We start from the raw sequence: 16,598 nt of genomic DNA, 5'->3' as shown, positions 1-16,598 counted from the left end.
GTTGTTTCTGTTGAGACCTTATTATTGGGCACCGACCCTACAGGCCTTTGATCACCAGCTTTCTTCTTCTATCGCACGACGCTGCCTCTTTCGATTAAATCCGATCCATCCGGATCCCCTCTGGATCCTCTCTGGATCCCCTCCGGATCCCCCCTGGATCCCCCTGGATCCCCTCCGGATCCCCTCCGGATCCCCTCTGGATCCCCTCTTGATCCCCTCCGGATCCCCTCCGGATCCTCTCGCCTCCTCCATTTTGTTGTCAAGAGAACAGGTAATCACAGGCAGTGGTTACAATCTTCCCTCAAACATAAAACAGTTCCTGTAAAGGCATCAGCAAGTGAACCTTTACACGGCCAGGTCATTTACTGGCCTGGCTAGTATTTGTATGCAGGGCTGGAACACATGTTAGAAATGCAGCGATAAAAGGTATTTTACAGGCTTTGAAACATAAACCTAAAACAGCAAATGCAGTGAGAAATTGCCCAAAAAGTTTAAAGCTGTCTGTGCAATTCTTAAACAATTATTATAATGAACATTTTTTAAAAAGGATTTTACAGAAAATCGTATTTAGGTGACAGCTTATGGCACTCACAGAATCCCAATACAAAGCAAAGTTGACTTTATTTTAGCTGAGAAAGTGTCGAACCTATAAATAAAGCACAGGCAGCAGAGGAGTCAGTTCTCTGCCATGTGACTGTAACTTGAACCTGGAAGTCCCAGCGCAGCCAGAGAGGGACAGACGCACAGACACACCCACTGCACGCAGAGAGGGTCAGACGCACAGACACACTCACTGCACACGGAGAGGGACAGACGCACAGACACACCCACTGCACACAGAGAGGGTCAGACGCACAGACACACTCACTGCACACGGAGAGGGACAGACGCACAGACACACCCACTGCACGCAGAGAGGGGCAGGCGCACAGACACACCCACTGCACACAGAGAGGGACAGACGCACAGACACACCCACTGCACACAGAGAGGGTCAGACGCACAGACACACCCACTGCACACAGAGAGGGACAGACGCACAGACACACCCACTGCACCCAGAGAGGGACAGAAGCACAGACACGCCCTCTGCACACAGGGAGGGACAGACGCACAGACACACCCACTGCACACGGAGAGGGACAGACGCACAGACACGCCCACTGCACACAGAGAGGGACAGACGCACAGACACACCCACTGCACACAGAGAGGGGCAGACGCACAGACACGCCCACTGCACACAGAGAGGGACAGACGCACAGACACACCTACTGCACACAGAGAGGGGCAGACGCACAGACACACCCACTGCACACAGAGAGGGGCAGACGCACAGACACACCCACTGCACACAGAGAGGGGCAGACGCACAGACACTCCCACTGCACACAGAGAGGGACAGACACACCCACTGCACACAGAGAGAGAAATGAAACTTACCTTCACTTCCTGCATTTCTGCATCATGGCGGCAGCAGCTCAGCTCGGGAACCTCCAGGAAGAGGCCACTTGTTCCATCTGTTTGGAATATTTTAAGGATCCGGTGATGATCGATTGTGGACACAACTTCTGCCGCTCCTGCATCACCCAGAGCTGGGAGGGGAGAGATGAAAACTTCCCCTGTCCACAGTGCAGGGAAATATCTTCTGGGAAAAACCTCCGACCCAACAGGCAGCTGGGGAACATGGTGGAAATGTTAAAACAGCTTCATCTGCCCCCCGTGAAGCCCCCGGAGGAGAATCTGTGCGAGAAACACGAAGAGAAGCTGAGGCTGTTCTGTGCAGAGGATCAGAGGATGATATGCTGGGTCTGCCAGGAGTCAAACGACCATAAAACTCACTCAGCAAGTCCCATAGAGGAGGCTGCAAAGGAGCACAAGGTAAGTGTGTGGTTTCTCTGCAACTACAAGTGAAGATCACAGGGTTTGTCTGTGGAAAGTCAGGGATCACAAAGTCCTCTCTGAACCCCCTCAAGGAGGCAGCCTGAGAGCACGAGCTATGTGTGCACGTAAATGTGGCGGCAGTGGTATATTTAAGATGGCCAGCACCTCAGCTATGTTTGCAAGGGAGTCAATTTGAATCTCTTCTCTTTGTCTGTGTGCTGAATGTCTTTATACTGTGCCACCCAACAGTAATCACTTATATATAGCGGGAACCCCCCTATATATTAATCAATTTTAACATTTAGACAGAGCACAACAACAGATGTTTTAAAGACTGGTTGAGCCCAACCAGTTAAAGTTTTTAATACAAAAATTCTTCCAGTGAAATCTGTTCAGCCAACAATATTCTTGACAGATGTTTCTTAGTCCCAATATTGACGCAGCCACAGCCGACACGTGTTTCGTCGCAGGGAATCTACACGGTTTTGCTCAAAGTTATATCGATGTCCAAACGGCGGGACAAAATTTCAGTTCCGGCCCATGTTTCAAGTTCAGTCCTGGGCTCCAGTGTTAGTGGTAGTTCGGTCCACGCTGGTTCCCTTTCTGCTAGTAGCAGTCCCGCCGTTTGGACATCGATATAACGTTGAGCAAAACCCGTGTAGATTCCCTTCGACTTATTAAGGAGCATAACCGAAAATATACGCTGTGACATTGTATTAAAATCTGAGTTCCTCGTACCTGGAACCAGTAACTACTTCATTTTTTCGAACTTCAACAAAGATTTAAGAGTAATCCTTCACGGACGTGAAAACGCCAGATCGGTTCGTCTGGACTATTATATCCAGCTACATCGTGTTGGACGAAACATTCTGGACACGTGATTTTGACATTAAAATTACAGATTTCTTTTGAAGCCTTGAGAAAGTTGCGGAGCGCGACGAAACACGTGTCGGCTGTGGCTGCGTCAATATTGGAACTATGTGTGCACGTGATCAAAGGTGACAAGTCATTCTGTGTAGAGGAGGAGGAGCCTGCAGCAGAGCTCAAGGTATGTGGAGGGAGTTCAGAGTTCACTAATGAAGACACAATGAATCCCACAAGGGAATGAAAGGTATTCAAGTCGGATTTTAGGGATTACCGGTTGTTCAAGCCTCATAGAAGGGGCTGGAAAAGAGGACAAGGTGCGTCTGTGGGCATTCAGGGTTCACAAACTCACACAGTGAGCCCTACTGAGGAACCTGCAGAGGAGCACAAGGTGTGGGTGTTCTGGAACCACAAGCGAAGTGCACAAGGTATGTCTGTGAAAATGGAGACATTTCAAATTCACTTGATAAGCCACATCATAGGGCAGTGGAAGAGTACACGCTATGTTCGTGAGGGTTTAGAGATCACGAGTCACCCTTTTTATATGGTGACAAGATCGCTCCATGTCACTGCGAGACCGCTTTTCCATTCCTGGACTTTGCCTTCACATATCACAGGTGACCACAACTCCCAGAATGCACTGATATGTTAAATCAAAAGCGGAGAATTGGAATAGTTGTGTCTAGGTGGCATGGAGTCAGTCATCTGGTCACCCTACCTGTGTCAGGAGGCTGCAGAAGAGAACAGGGTGTGTCTGTGGATGTTCAGGGAATCAAAAGGCAAACCACGGAGAGTCCATAGACGCGGCTGATAATGAGTTCCAGGTATGTGTGAGGCCTTTATAAGGAGTGTATGTGTGCAGGTTCCACAGAGGAAGAATCCACAGAGGGGCGTTTCGGGACCACACGTGAATTCCTTTGTGAAATCTTTAGGAGGATACAAACTATGCTTTGGGGCGTTATGGGATCAAACGTCACCCTGTGCATCCCATAGAGAAGCGTGCCCAAGAGCACATGGTGTTTATGTGGGTGTCCAGGGTTTTCAAGAAAAGATACTCTGTGAGTCTCACAGAGGAATACAAGGTACATATGTCCACTTTCAGGGATCACAGGTTGTACACTATGGGCCTCATGGAAGAGGCTGCAGAAGAGCACAAGATATGTCTGTGGGTATTCAGGGATCACAATGTAAACTGTGGACCCACAAGATATGTGTGCGGGAGACCACTATGCAACCTGTGGATCCAACCCAAAAATCACAAGGTAAGTTTCTGGATGTTTAGGGATTAGAAGGACTTTTAAATCTCCTGAGGCGGAAGCCGGGAGAAACGCTGATTGTTTTAAACTTTGTGTGTAATATTGTGTGCTTTTAAACCTACCTGCCACTCTCCCCGTGCACTCCCGCGCAGCGGACTCTAGCGCTGACGTGGGCTACTATCTTCAATTGCCGCCATTTCCTCGGAAGACTGAGGCCACGCCTACTACCCTCAGGCCACGCCCCCCACATCAAAGTACTTAAGGCACGCTGACTGCGAGCGCGACCAGAGGACTTTTAAATCTCCTGAGGCGGAAGCCGGGAGAAACGCTGATTGTTTTAAACTTTGTGTGTAATATCGTGTGCTTTTAAACCTACCTGCCACTCTCCCCGTGCACTCCCGCGCATCGGACTCTAGCGCTGACGTGGGCTACTATCTTCAATTGCCGCCATTTCCTCGGAAGACTGAGGCCACGCCCACTACCCTCAGGCCACACCCCCCATACACTATAAAAATGTGTATCTCCCAGATGCGCAGCAAGCCTGTCTGCGCCCGTCCACGACCGACCGGGGCCAGGGGCACGCCATTATGCACAATCCCTCACTTACTCTCCCGCACAACTCCTCGCCCTTAACAACCATTGGCCACTAAATCCCGTGACACTCTCCTATGCCCAACATCTTGGCATTGCCTCATCTAAGCCCGCCACACCGGTCCCTCCTCCCCCTCCCATTACCGCCCTCCTCCTGAACACGAGGTCAGCTGTTTTCAGATTGAAATATTTGATCTCCTGGACTCCAAATCTCCGGATTTATTGTTTTTAACTGAAACCTGGTACAGACCCGATTCCATTCCAAGCATCCTGGCAGCCCTCCCCCCCTTTACTCTATGCTCCACGTAGACCGACCGGAGGAGAGAGTGGGCGGCGGGGTAGCCCTGATATCCCGTAAGGGACTCCATTTCCAGACACTCATGTCGCCCATGATACCCGCAGCCGATTGCCTTGTAGTTCGCTCCACCTCTTTTAACATCTCAATTACTTGTGTATTAATTTATCGGCCGCCTCAATCATCCTCAGGCTTCCTCTCTGCCCTTCAGGACTCACTCGCCACCCTTGTAGTTAATAGCGCCTCTGTTCTCGTGCTGGGAGACAATTTCTGGCCCACCGACCCCGCCGAGGACATGAAATCCAAGGACTTCACGCAATTGTTACTTGGCCTCAATTTTACCCAGCATGTTCAAGGTCAAACCCATATCCGGGGCCATATTCTTGACCAGATCTGGACTTTAAACATCCCGATTTCCACTCCAACCATCTCCCCCTGTTCATGGTCCGATCACTCCATCCTCGCCTTTTCCTTCGATCGGAATAAAAAAATTACAGTCTCTTGCCCTAAGAACACCCGGGCAAGAAATTGGAACCGAGTCGATATTCCATCCCTATGCAACTCGTTCGCTGCCACCTCCCCGGATCTATCGGGGCTGACCCCACACTCCCAGGCTGCTACCCTTGATCGCTGGCTTACCAAAGCCTGCGACCCAGTGGCTCCCCTGAAGCGGATCACCATCAACCGCACTCATAATGCCAACAAGTGGTTCAGCCCTGCTCTCAAAGCTAAGAAACTGGAACTACGGCAAGCTGAGCGAGCGTGGCGAAGAGCCTATTGCCCAACCCGGAAACAACACTATATCTCCACCCTTAGCGAATATAAACAAGCCATCCTGGTAGCTAAGACAGATTACTTTTCGTAGCGCATTCTGGCCGCAGAAAGTCAGCCGCGCGAGATCTTTGCCACCGTCCATGAACTGGCATCCTCGGACAGAACTCAGCCTAAGATCCCCCCCTCTCAGGCTTTATGCGACTCACTCAATGAATTTTTCACTGACAAAATAGCTCGTATCAAAGCTAACATTCCCCCTCCTTCGCTCACCTTTTCCTACCCCCAGCCTCCCGTTAATAATGCGTCCCTCACTTCCATCCCTGCACTTACTAGGGAATCCTTGCCCCCTTTACTTAGTCGCGTCAAGTCGGGCTCCCCAGCTGACATCTGCCCGGCACGCATTCTTCGTCAGATCTTTATTGAATGTCTACCCCCTGCTCTCACCCTTCTCAATGATTGTTTTACACACAGCTCTGTCCCTGTCACTTTTAAGACTGCCATAATTCTCCCCATTCTAAAAAAACCGGGGGTTGATTCCTCCTCCCCGGCAAACTATCGCCCGATCTCCCTTCTTCCCTACCTGGGTAAGGTAGCTGAGTCTCATGCCACTCAGGCACTCAACGCCTTAATTGAGGACAGCAACTACCTTGCGCCCTGCCAGGCGAGCTTTCGCCCCCGCCACTCCACCGAGAAGGTGGTCATTTCGGTCATGGACCAACTTAGAGAGGGGCTCGATACTAATACCCCCCAGGCCCTTGTCCTCCTAGACTTGTCCGTCGCTTTTGACACGGTGGACCATTCCATCCTTTTGTCCCGTGTGAAGGCGGCGGGCATAGGAGGGCAAGCATTGACCTGGATAGGCTCCTTCGTAGCAGACCGCACCCAGGCTGTCCATCTGCCCGAATTTACTGCCCCGCCGCGCAGGGTGCAATGCGGTGTTCCCCAGGGCTCCTCTCTTTCCCCCCTTTTATTCAACCTTTATATCTTCCCTCTTATTTTCGCTCTACAGCAAATGGAGGTCACAGTCTATAATTATGCTGATGACCTCCAACTAATCTTTAATTTCTCCTCCCCCTCATCCGGTGTCACTGCCTTCCAGTCGGTCATGCTGTTTATCCGGGATTGGATGAATGCCAACCATCTGAAAGTCAACGCGGATAAAACTGAGCTGATTTTGACTGGAGGCAGTGGCAACCCCTGGTCCCCCTCATTCTGCCCCCCCCCTTGGCCTACCTCCCACCCCATCCTACTCCGTCAAGACCCTTGGCATCACACTCAATCACCACTTGACTCTGCACTCCCACATTAGTTCTGTAGTATCTTCCTGCTTCTTTACCCTTCGCACCATTAGGAAAGTATCTCGGTTTTTCTCCCCTTCTGCACTTAAATTAATTGTTATGGCCATGGTCTTATCGAAAATCGACTACGGGAACATTATTTATAATGGCGCCCCCGCCTATGCACTCCAACGCCTCCAGCTAGTGCAGAACGAGGCTGCCCGCCTGGTACACGGCCTTTCCAAATTTCATCACTCGTCACCCCTCCTCATCTCCCTCCATTGGCTTCCCATCAAGCAACGGGCCCTTTTCAAACTTGGCTGCCTCACTTTTCAAGCCCGGATGGGCACGGCCCCCGCCTTTATCAATTCTGCCATCATTAACTATTGCCCTTCTAGACATCTTCGCTCCTCTACCAAATCCCTACTTGTCATTCCCCGTTTCAAGAAATCCAGATCGGGTGGCCAGAAATTCATGGTCCTCGCGCCCACTTTCTGGAACACCCTCCCGCTCCATATTAGACTCTCTTCCTCCTACATGGAGTTTCGTAGGGCCCTCAAGACTTTCTTGTTCCAGCAGGCGTTCGGCCTATAACCCTCCCCTCTCTTCATGCCCAGGATTTTTTCTTCCTCTAGCGCCATGAAACTGCACTGTGAACGTGCTCTTTATAAATTTTTAAAAATTCAAATTCAAATTCAAGTGAATACACTCTGTGAGACCTATATAAGTATCTGCAAAAGAGCACAACGTGTGTCTGTCAGAGCGCTGAGATCACAAGCCACATGGTCCTGTTACACCACAGAAGAGGTGCATTAATGAAGGGTGCAGCACACGGGCTCATCAGACACAAAAGGAGACTTGTAGCAATGCAGGATGTAGCCCACGGGATAAGACGGTCCTCTGATGCAGAAAAAAAAGCGGTGCAGTAATGCAGGGTGTAGCACACAGGCTCACATGGTCATCAAACACAGCAGAGGAGGTGCAGCAATGCAGGGTGTAGCACACAGGCTCACATGCTCTTCAACACAGCAGACGCGGTGCAGTAATGCAGGGTGTAGCACACAGGCTCACATGCTCTTCAACACAGCAGACGCAGTGCAGTAATGCAGGGTGTAGCACACAGGGTCACATGCTCTTCAACACAGCAGACGCAGTGCAGTAATGCAGGGTTTGGCACACAGGCTCACATGCTCTTCAACGCAGCAGAAGAGGTGCAGTAATGCAGGGTGTAGCACACGGGCTCACATGGTCATCAAACACAGCAGAAGAGGTGCAGCAATGCAGGGTGTAGCACACAGGCTCACATGCTCTTCAACACAGCAGACGCAGTGCAGTAATGCAGGGTGTAGCACACAGGCTCACATGCTCTTCAACACAGCAGACGCAGTGCAGTAATGCAGGGTTTGGCACACAGGCTCACATGCTCTTCAACGCAGCAGACGCAGTGCAGTAATGCAGGGTTTGGCACACAGGCTCACATGCTCTTCAACGCAGCAGACGCAGTGCAGTAATGCAGGGTTTGGCACACAGGCTCACATGCTCTTCAACGCAGCAGACGCAGTGCAGTAATGCAGGGTGTAGCACACAGGCTCAGATGCTCATTGAAGACAGTAGAAGGTGTTGCAGAAGAGCTGGATTGGTGCATTGTGGAGCACACGGGGTCACGAGGGGTTTGATGCTGATGACTCACCAGCAATGCAGGGTTTATCAGCTACAGAGGGAAGTGCAGGGTCCAGGCATGGCAGGCTTGCATCTTTATTAGGCCCAAAGTGCATTTCTCCTATAGCATTTGTTGCATGAAGTACACAGGCTTTGGGGATCCCTCAAAGGATGAAAGAACGTCAGGCTGGCTTAAGATCACAGGCTCAGAGTCTTCGGCCTCCTCACCTCGCTAGCGCCAAGAAACCGTTGGGTGTTAGAGAGCTTAATAAATCCTTTCAACTTCAACTTCAGCTTCACCTCAAGTTGCTGAACACTGAACCCTCTACTTGCATTCAGTCCACCTCCTGGGACCTTCAGTAGAGGTCCTTCCTCGGTCGTGGGGGTCCAGCGCCTCCTGTATAAGGGAGACGGCCATCATTCCCATCTCTGGTCTTAAGCGTTCTCTTCAGTAGCGGTCCTTCCTCGGTCCTGGGGGTCTAGCGCCTCCTGTAGAAGGGAGACGGCCATCATTCCCGCCTCTGGTCTTCAGCGTTCTCTTCAGTAGAGTTCCTTCCTGGGTCCTGGGGTCTAGCGCCTCCTGTAGAAGGGAGACGGCCATCATTCCCGCCTCTGGTCTTCAGCGTTCTCTTCAGTAGAGGTCCTTCCTGGGTCCTGGGGTCCAAGGCCTCCTGTAGAAGGGAGACGGCCATCATTCCCGTCTCTGGTCTTCATCGTTCTCTTCAGTAGAGGTCCTTCCTCGGTCCTGGGGGTCCAGCACCTCCTGTAGAAGGGTGACGGCCATCATTCCCGTCTCTGGTCTTCAGTTTTCTCTTCAGTAGAGGTCCTTCCTCAGTCCTGGGGGTCTAGCGCCTCCTGTAGAAGGGAGACGGCATCATTCTCGTTTCTGGTCTGCAGCGTTCTCTTCAGTAGAGGTCCTTCCTCGGTCCTGGGGGTCCAGTGCCTCCTGTAGAAGGGAGACGGCCATCATTCCCGTCTCTGGTCTTCAGTGTCTCTTCAGTAGCGGTCCTTCCTCGGTCCTGGGGGTCCAGCGCCTCCTGTAGAAGGGAGGCGGCCATCATTCCCGTCTCTGGTCTTCAGCGTTCTCTTCAGTAGAGGTCCTTCCTCTGTCCAGGGGGTCTAGCGCCTCCTGTAGAAGGGAGACGGCCATCATTCCCGCCTCTGGCCTTCAGCGTTCTCTTCAGTGCTGTGCAGAGCTCCATAAAGGTAAAAGGGGACAGTTTACATCCTGTCCTAGTATAGTTTGCTCCAATCCAACTGTCCGGCCAGAGTCATAGTTAGCCCCAGACTTTTGGAGGGAACCAGTGAACTTGAGAGTGAACCACAAACCATCGCTCCTTCCATCAGGATAGATATGAAATCCAGACTGTTCACTTGACCTTAAAATATTCTAATGGAGGGCGGGGGGTGTGAGGAGCAGTGAAGGGGGACTGTAGGCACTGACTACAACTTAGACTGATTCACTCTACAATAGAAAGCGTTTCACTCACGCCGAGGCCCCCATCACTGCACTTGGGAACCTCACCTCACATGTTCCTAAGCACTGCATCCTATAGACCTGGGCCTGAGGGTACCTGAGCCTGACCGCATTGTGATGCCCTGATAATTGTAATACAGCGCTACACACATTGTGCCAAAACATGCATCCTGCACATACAGTCAGATGGAGCCCAGATATGACATACTACACCGAGTCAGAAGGTAGTGTCAGTAGGCGCTCTCCTCTCTGGGTTTATAAGTGATGCAAATGATCTTAAAGGTCATCTGGGCTGGAAGAGGGAGCCAGTGTGGGTCCTTTAATGCGCAGGTGATATGATTTCTTCAAGCCCTTGATGAGCTGCGCCGGTTCATGTATGCTCCCTTTCAGGGGTGCTAGGGTGGTGTTGGGGAGACCAGGGCCTTGTCTTTGCCCCGAGGGAGATGGCTTGTACGTTTGTTCTGAAGTCGTCTTCCAGGAGAAACATCTTCACTTTCTTCAAGAGAACTGGAACCAGGCGTTCTTGGTCCTCTTAGCAATGTGTTGCTTGAAGGAGAGGTCTGTGTCGCGGGTCGGGGTAAACAGTCTTGACTCTGGTTTTTAGGTCTCGGCTAGCCGCGCGTCTCCGCCGAGAACCTTTTGTCGGCGTGTGTGCTTCCCAGGAGACAATCCTGGCCGCGCGCATCGCCTTGGAGGCGATTTCAAACTGACACGCGCACGCGAACGAGCGATGTGGCCAGGCACTGTCTCCTGGGAAGCACACACGCATGCGCATACACACACACACACACAAGCGGACACGCACATACATACAGAGAGACTCACCCCCCCGCACACATACACACACACGCGCGCACACACACGAGTGCACCCCCCCTCTCCCCTGCCGTCGCACACATGCATACACACACAAGCACACAAACACACACACACACACAACGAGGGAACCGAGTCCCCCCCCCCCCCAGCCCTTTTCAACTTACCAGGTCAATTCTGAGGGACTCTGCTCTCCTTCTGGCGTCGCAAGATGCTTTCACTCCGCCTTCTCTTCCGGTCCGGACGCAGCCCCGCCCCCGTCACAGGCGACTTTGCCTGACTTCCGGTGAGGCTGCTACAAAATAATGCTGGGCTCGTGAGTAACAGTGACTTCCTTGTTTTGTTTTGTTATGTTACCGTACTTTGTATTTTATTGAAACGCATATCTGCCGTTGCTATGACTGGGTGTCTCTGTCGGATTGCTGAAGTGTGAGTTTTCGCTGATACATGCCGTTTTCTTCTTCTGCAGTATCGTTTAGCAGGATTGTGCGTCTGTTTCCCTTCGATTTCTTCGTGTGTTCCCTTGTCTCCCAGTGTCCTAGTTTCTCTGTGTATGCACATTCCTGTACTGCTCCCTTACTTCTCTCCATGTCCACTTTGCATCCCTGTAACCTTGTACCTCTTGTTCCTCATTGTGTGTACGTTGATCTCAGCCTCTGGCACTTTTGAGGGGCCACATTCCCGTCCATTGTGTTTTTTTGTCCCGCTGTCAGTCAGAGATCAGACACATGCATTCCAGATACGTTCCTTCTCCAATAGGAAACTTACAGCAGAAACTGTCATGCCCGGTCCCTTCTGCAAATTGGGACACAATAAACTTCAGTCTGGTGGTGGCCTATTTTTGATTTCCACAGTGAGGTTCAACTTGAGACCAAGGCACTTTGTCAGTGGTAGTCGCCATAATGACAGCAGGGCTAAATATTATGCATGTGATTGCCATTACTATGACAGAGATGACCACTAAAGTGACAAGAATGCATACAGTAAGTGCAGAATGCCTGCAATGTACAGGGCCACCTTTATGCCAGAGCTGGAAAGAAACTATTATGCCAGGTCTAACCACCATTATGCCAAGAACGATCATTAGTATTTTAGGGACGTGCACCACAATTCATAAAATGGCCATCACTCGGCCATGGAGGTATGGTATCAGAATATCATCTGACAAAGTAGAATTCCCTAAGTAGTGTTTACAAAAAATAACTTCTTTGAAGTTCGTAATATAAAATCTACACTCGGTGAAGTAATATTTTTTTAAATTATATTTATGCCAGACAATATTTGTTGTTATTGTTGTTCTAAAACACAACTGACATGGATGATCACAATATGCCAGTGTTATTATTCCAGGGGTGGTCACCATGCTGGCAAAATGTGTCAGAAAATATCACGGTAACCAATAGACAGATACACACCCACAGACCTAGGCCGACATGCATGCTGACACATACTTACATTCTCCTAGACACACAGCAAATATGGCCGCTAAATGTGGATTTGCCTTTCTATCCCTACACGGCTGTACTGCCATATCGCCTGCTCCAGACTGAGGATGGGATCCAGAGAAAGACAGAGGTGGGGACGTAGTAGATCACAGGACATACACTAGATGAATGTCTGTCTGGATTCCTATTGGATATATCCAGGGCCCCTGGAATTATGTGGCAGGGAAGCACCAAATTATGCAGCAGGGTTTACTACATTTTGCAGCAAGTAAAGGCAAATTATGCAGCATAATGGGGCACATTTTCTTATACTAGTACTTCATTTTTTTGTAGTTTTCACACCTGGAAATACTGAGATTTCCTCTCATTAGTACACGTTTAACAACCAAATCATGAAAAAAGGAACAGAAAGAGGACTGGTTAACCTTTGCAAGGGGCTTTCCACTGTGCACAAACCCATGTCGCAGCGTTTTTAGTAACTTTTGAACTGTTTGAGCTAGAAACAATTTTTGTGTTAAAATCTGCAGATTATACAGTAGATGATGTATTATGTGGCAAATGCGGAAATTCATAATTATGCGGAAAAATGACGTGGCCGCGGAACGCATAATTCCAGTGGCCCTGGATATATCCCATTCTGAAATCCACAGTGTTTTTGTGTGCGTGTTGCTTTGCTGCCTGTCTACTGCCACTCTTGATTGTGGGCCTGCGGCAGGGGAGTCTGTTAGTCTCCTCTTCTTCCCTCGTTTGTCTGCCCCTGTGACGTCATCTCATTTGCCCAGGTCGAGCAACCGCCTCTGACTCTTTATGAATCTTTAAAACATCAGCAATATATTCACTTATCAGGCACTAATTTATCTAAATTCTGATGGTGCATAATTATTAATATATACTGTATACTTTTTAGAAAAGAACAACATTATAAAAAAGTATATCATTTACAATACTAATAGCTCTAAACATTGAGACCTATTGCATTGTAAATGCTTGTTTTTTTTAACTGTTGGCATACAGGAAGTATTCAGTTTGTGGGGTTTAACTTTAGTAAATTAGTTGACAAGATTGCAGGATGTTGTTGATGAAAATTTTTTGGTAGAGTTGAGCATCATCTGCATATTGATGGATCTTGATGCTGCTGTCTGTGAGGATGGATCTGAGAGGTCCCTTGGAGAGGTTAAAGATGATGAGAGGAAGGAAGGAGCCCTGAAGTACTCTGCAGGAGACGGGGAATGCTTGTGATTGTATACAACCTATTTGCATGAACTGGTGTCAGCTGGTGAGGTTGGATGTGATCCATTTCAAGACAGTGTCTTTGAATTCCATCGTGTTTTTTGTGCGTTGATCAGGGCCAGCTGGTCGCCTGTGTCGAAGGCTGCAGAGAGAACCAGGGGGTCAGGGGTCATTCTTGTAGTTAAGGAGGAGGGTGTTGTCGACTAGTTGGAGTGTGGCTGTGTTAGGCTCATACACAGTTATTGTGTTTATAAAATGTGTTAGCTTTGATATTTCCACTTGGTTTCGTGTTGTTTTGGAATGTTTGATATTGTCTCTAGGATAACGTTTCTTCTTTAGTGTCAAGTCTATCTGTTTCCATGCTTTGGGCATAATGTGTGCACAATGTCCAGTTGCAGTAAGTGCCAGTGATGAAGCTTGTCTCCATGGACCAGGGATTCTGATCCTTCTAGGCAAGAACCGGTACAAACAAGCATTGGCATAGCCAATAGGTCTCGCCTCTGGGACCTTAAAGGTGTTTTGCCAGAGGTGTTTGGAAGTTTGGAAAGAGATGCAATTTAACATGAAGGGATCCCACATCTCATTGATACATTCAGTACCTGCAGTTTAATCAAACGAGAAGAGGGAATGTGGGAACCTCTTATAATATCTCAATCACTGGAGAAGGCACGCTTTACTGCAACTTGTGTTTGCTTTCACCTTATAAAAATTTAACACATGATCCGAGGCAGTTGAATGCGAGAAGCGAGAAGTGAGGGAGAGAGAAAGAGACGGAGAGGAGAAGGGAAGGAGAGAGTGAGAGAGGAAGGGACAGAGAGGTAGGGACACAGAGAGGGAGGGAGGGAGAGAGGGAGTAGGAAAGAAGGGAGAGAGGAAGGGATGGAGGGAGGGAGAGGGGAAGGGCCGGAGGGAGGGAGAGAGAGTGAGTGAAAAAAAGAAAGAATGAGAAATAGCAATGAAGAGAGGGGTGAGAACGAGAAAGTAGACAAGAGTTAAAGAGAGAATAGAGAAAGCAGAAGAGAAGAAAGATGAGAGGAAGAGAGACACACATGACACACATGTAGCTCAGGATCAAGACTATGTGAAAGAGAGAACGAGTGACCGAAAGAGAGGGAGTACGAGAGAGCGAGCGGGAAACAGGGTGAATAAGAGAGATGAATAGCTAGAGAGGGAGAGAGAGAGGGGCAGAGACTGTGTGAGAGAGGCAGGTAGATGTCACCGGCAGCAGAGCTGTCGCTGTCCCCTTGGGTCAGTAAGTACTCACACAGGTCAGTGTGAGGGGCGCAGCCCTTCAAGCGCTATGTTACACAGTCTAACTAAATACAAACAGAACTGTTTAAGCAAAACAAATCAGACTTTAAAATGAAGCGTAAATAAGAGAAACGAATGCTAATCCGAAATGCAGTTTTAGCAGGACCCCCTTGAAGCACTGACATTTTACTGTAGCGCGGACTGTGGCGCTGGTGTTTCGACCTCCTATGTACAAATTGGCATGGTCATGATCTGCACTATAGAGCAGTTTGTAGCAGTGGCGTAATGAAACTTGAGGGCGTACCCCCCTGCAAAATACTTTGAGAGGCCCCCCTCCGGACTCACTCAAGCTCTCAAACCTGGGTACCGGGCTGAGAGGGCTTCTGGCGCTTGGAGCCCCCATCCCCCGCGCTGCGGGGGCTTTGTAGCCACCATTCAGAAGTTAACATAATAGGCTGAAAACATCCCAAATACGCCTTTGTATCGAACCGGCAATTCAAAGCAGTAAAGATTTCACAACTAAGTAGCAGCAGCCACAGATTAGCAATATTTTCGCTAACATCATGTTAACAAATCCATGGACATACACATACATACATACATACATACATTCCTAAATCCAGTGTAGCATTTGCCGTTTATACTGAAGGTGGAAGCAAAGAGGGACCCGTTTATTAAAAGTTTGTAAATGTAAAAAAACACTAAACATTTTATCAATAGGAACAGTACAGATTTCCAGTATTTTTTTGATTCACACAAAAAAACAACAACCCAAGAGTACGCAAGCGCATCTATGATTGCAGTTTTCCATTTATACTCCTCGGAATGAGTGCGTGTGCACGTGGTTTGCCCATTGCTGGTTAGCTACATATTTTTCAGACTTATAGACAGTCCATATGAGAAACTTTGGCAAATGTACACAAATTGTTCCCCATGGAAAAATCCCATCCACTACACCCAATGACATAGGGGAGGTGTTCAATCCCAACAAAGCATATCACTTTCGTGAACCAGTAGTCATGTGCTTTGCAGGATGTAAAACTGTGCACACAATAGATTAGACTACTAGCAAGATTTCAAGTTTGTAGGTGTTTTTGCACGTCCTTTGGTTACTCCTAGCCATAACTTTAAACACAGTCCACAGTACGAGTAGACTCTGCAGCCCAATGTAATCTACAAAAGTAACTGTCTGCAAAACTTGAATCCATGGATCGAGTAATTTGTGTACACAGGAAAGCGGAGATGCAGAAGGGCGAAAAAGCAAACCAAAGGCAAGAGAAAAAAGTGAAAAGAGGTTCAGAGGGGATAGAAAAACGTAGAAAAAGAGCAGATGAGAGGCAAGAGTAACAAGCAGGAAGTGGGATAAGAGAGGGGGTGGCAAATGGTGAGCACTTTCGCGGCCTCTTTGATGTTCTCAGTGGCCACGCGGCTCACTGAGAACTTCAAAGCGGCCGCGAAAGTGCTCTTCAGAGGCTGCAGGCTGACAAATGGTGCGCGCGCCGGGCGCACATGCACTGTACCTCATCGGCTTGCAGCCTTTGGGAGCACTTTTGAAAGCCCCTTACTTAACTCTCGCAGAGCAACGCATGCGCGTTGGCTCAGCGAGACCTAAAAAGGGACATCATTGTCTGTGATACTTGGGGCTGTGCTCACAAAGCAGGAATACTTATTTTTTAAATTATGATTCAGTCGTCTGTAAAACGGACAGGGGCTTTAGTTTACAGACCCCAAGGCCAAAAAAGCTAATTTTGTAAACCTTCTACTGGAACTCATTGCGCC

The 16,598-nt window shown here is 49.0% G+C and overlaps 1 protein-coding gene across 1 annotated transcript in view; it reads left to right on the top strand.

The window, feature by feature from the left end:
* The first annotated feature begins 1,407 nt into the window (after nucleotides 1-1,407).
* The window catches only part of LOC144752975 (E3 ubiquitin-protein ligase TRIM39-like), a 51,734-nt gene continuing 36,543 nt past the window's right edge, over nucleotides 1,408-16,598 (top strand). The window contains exon 1 of the mRNA XM_078640784.1: nucleotides 1,408-1,881. Coding sequence (XP_078496910.1) covers nucleotides 1,468-1,881 — 414 coding nt within the window. The 5' untranslated portion in view covers nucleotides 1,408-1,467. The remainder of the gene's footprint in view (nucleotides 1,882-16,598) is intronic.

Source organism: Lissotriton helveticus, chromosome 5_1, assembly GCF_964261635.1.
Source record: "Lissotriton helveticus chromosome 5_1, aLisHel1.1, whole genome shotgun sequence".
In the NCBI taxonomy this organism is placed as follows: Eukaryota; Metazoa; Chordata; class Amphibia; order Caudata; family Salamandridae; genus Lissotriton; species Lissotriton helveticus.
Note: the sequence above shows the minus strand (reverse complement) of the source record. Positions and strands in the feature narration are given on the sequence as shown.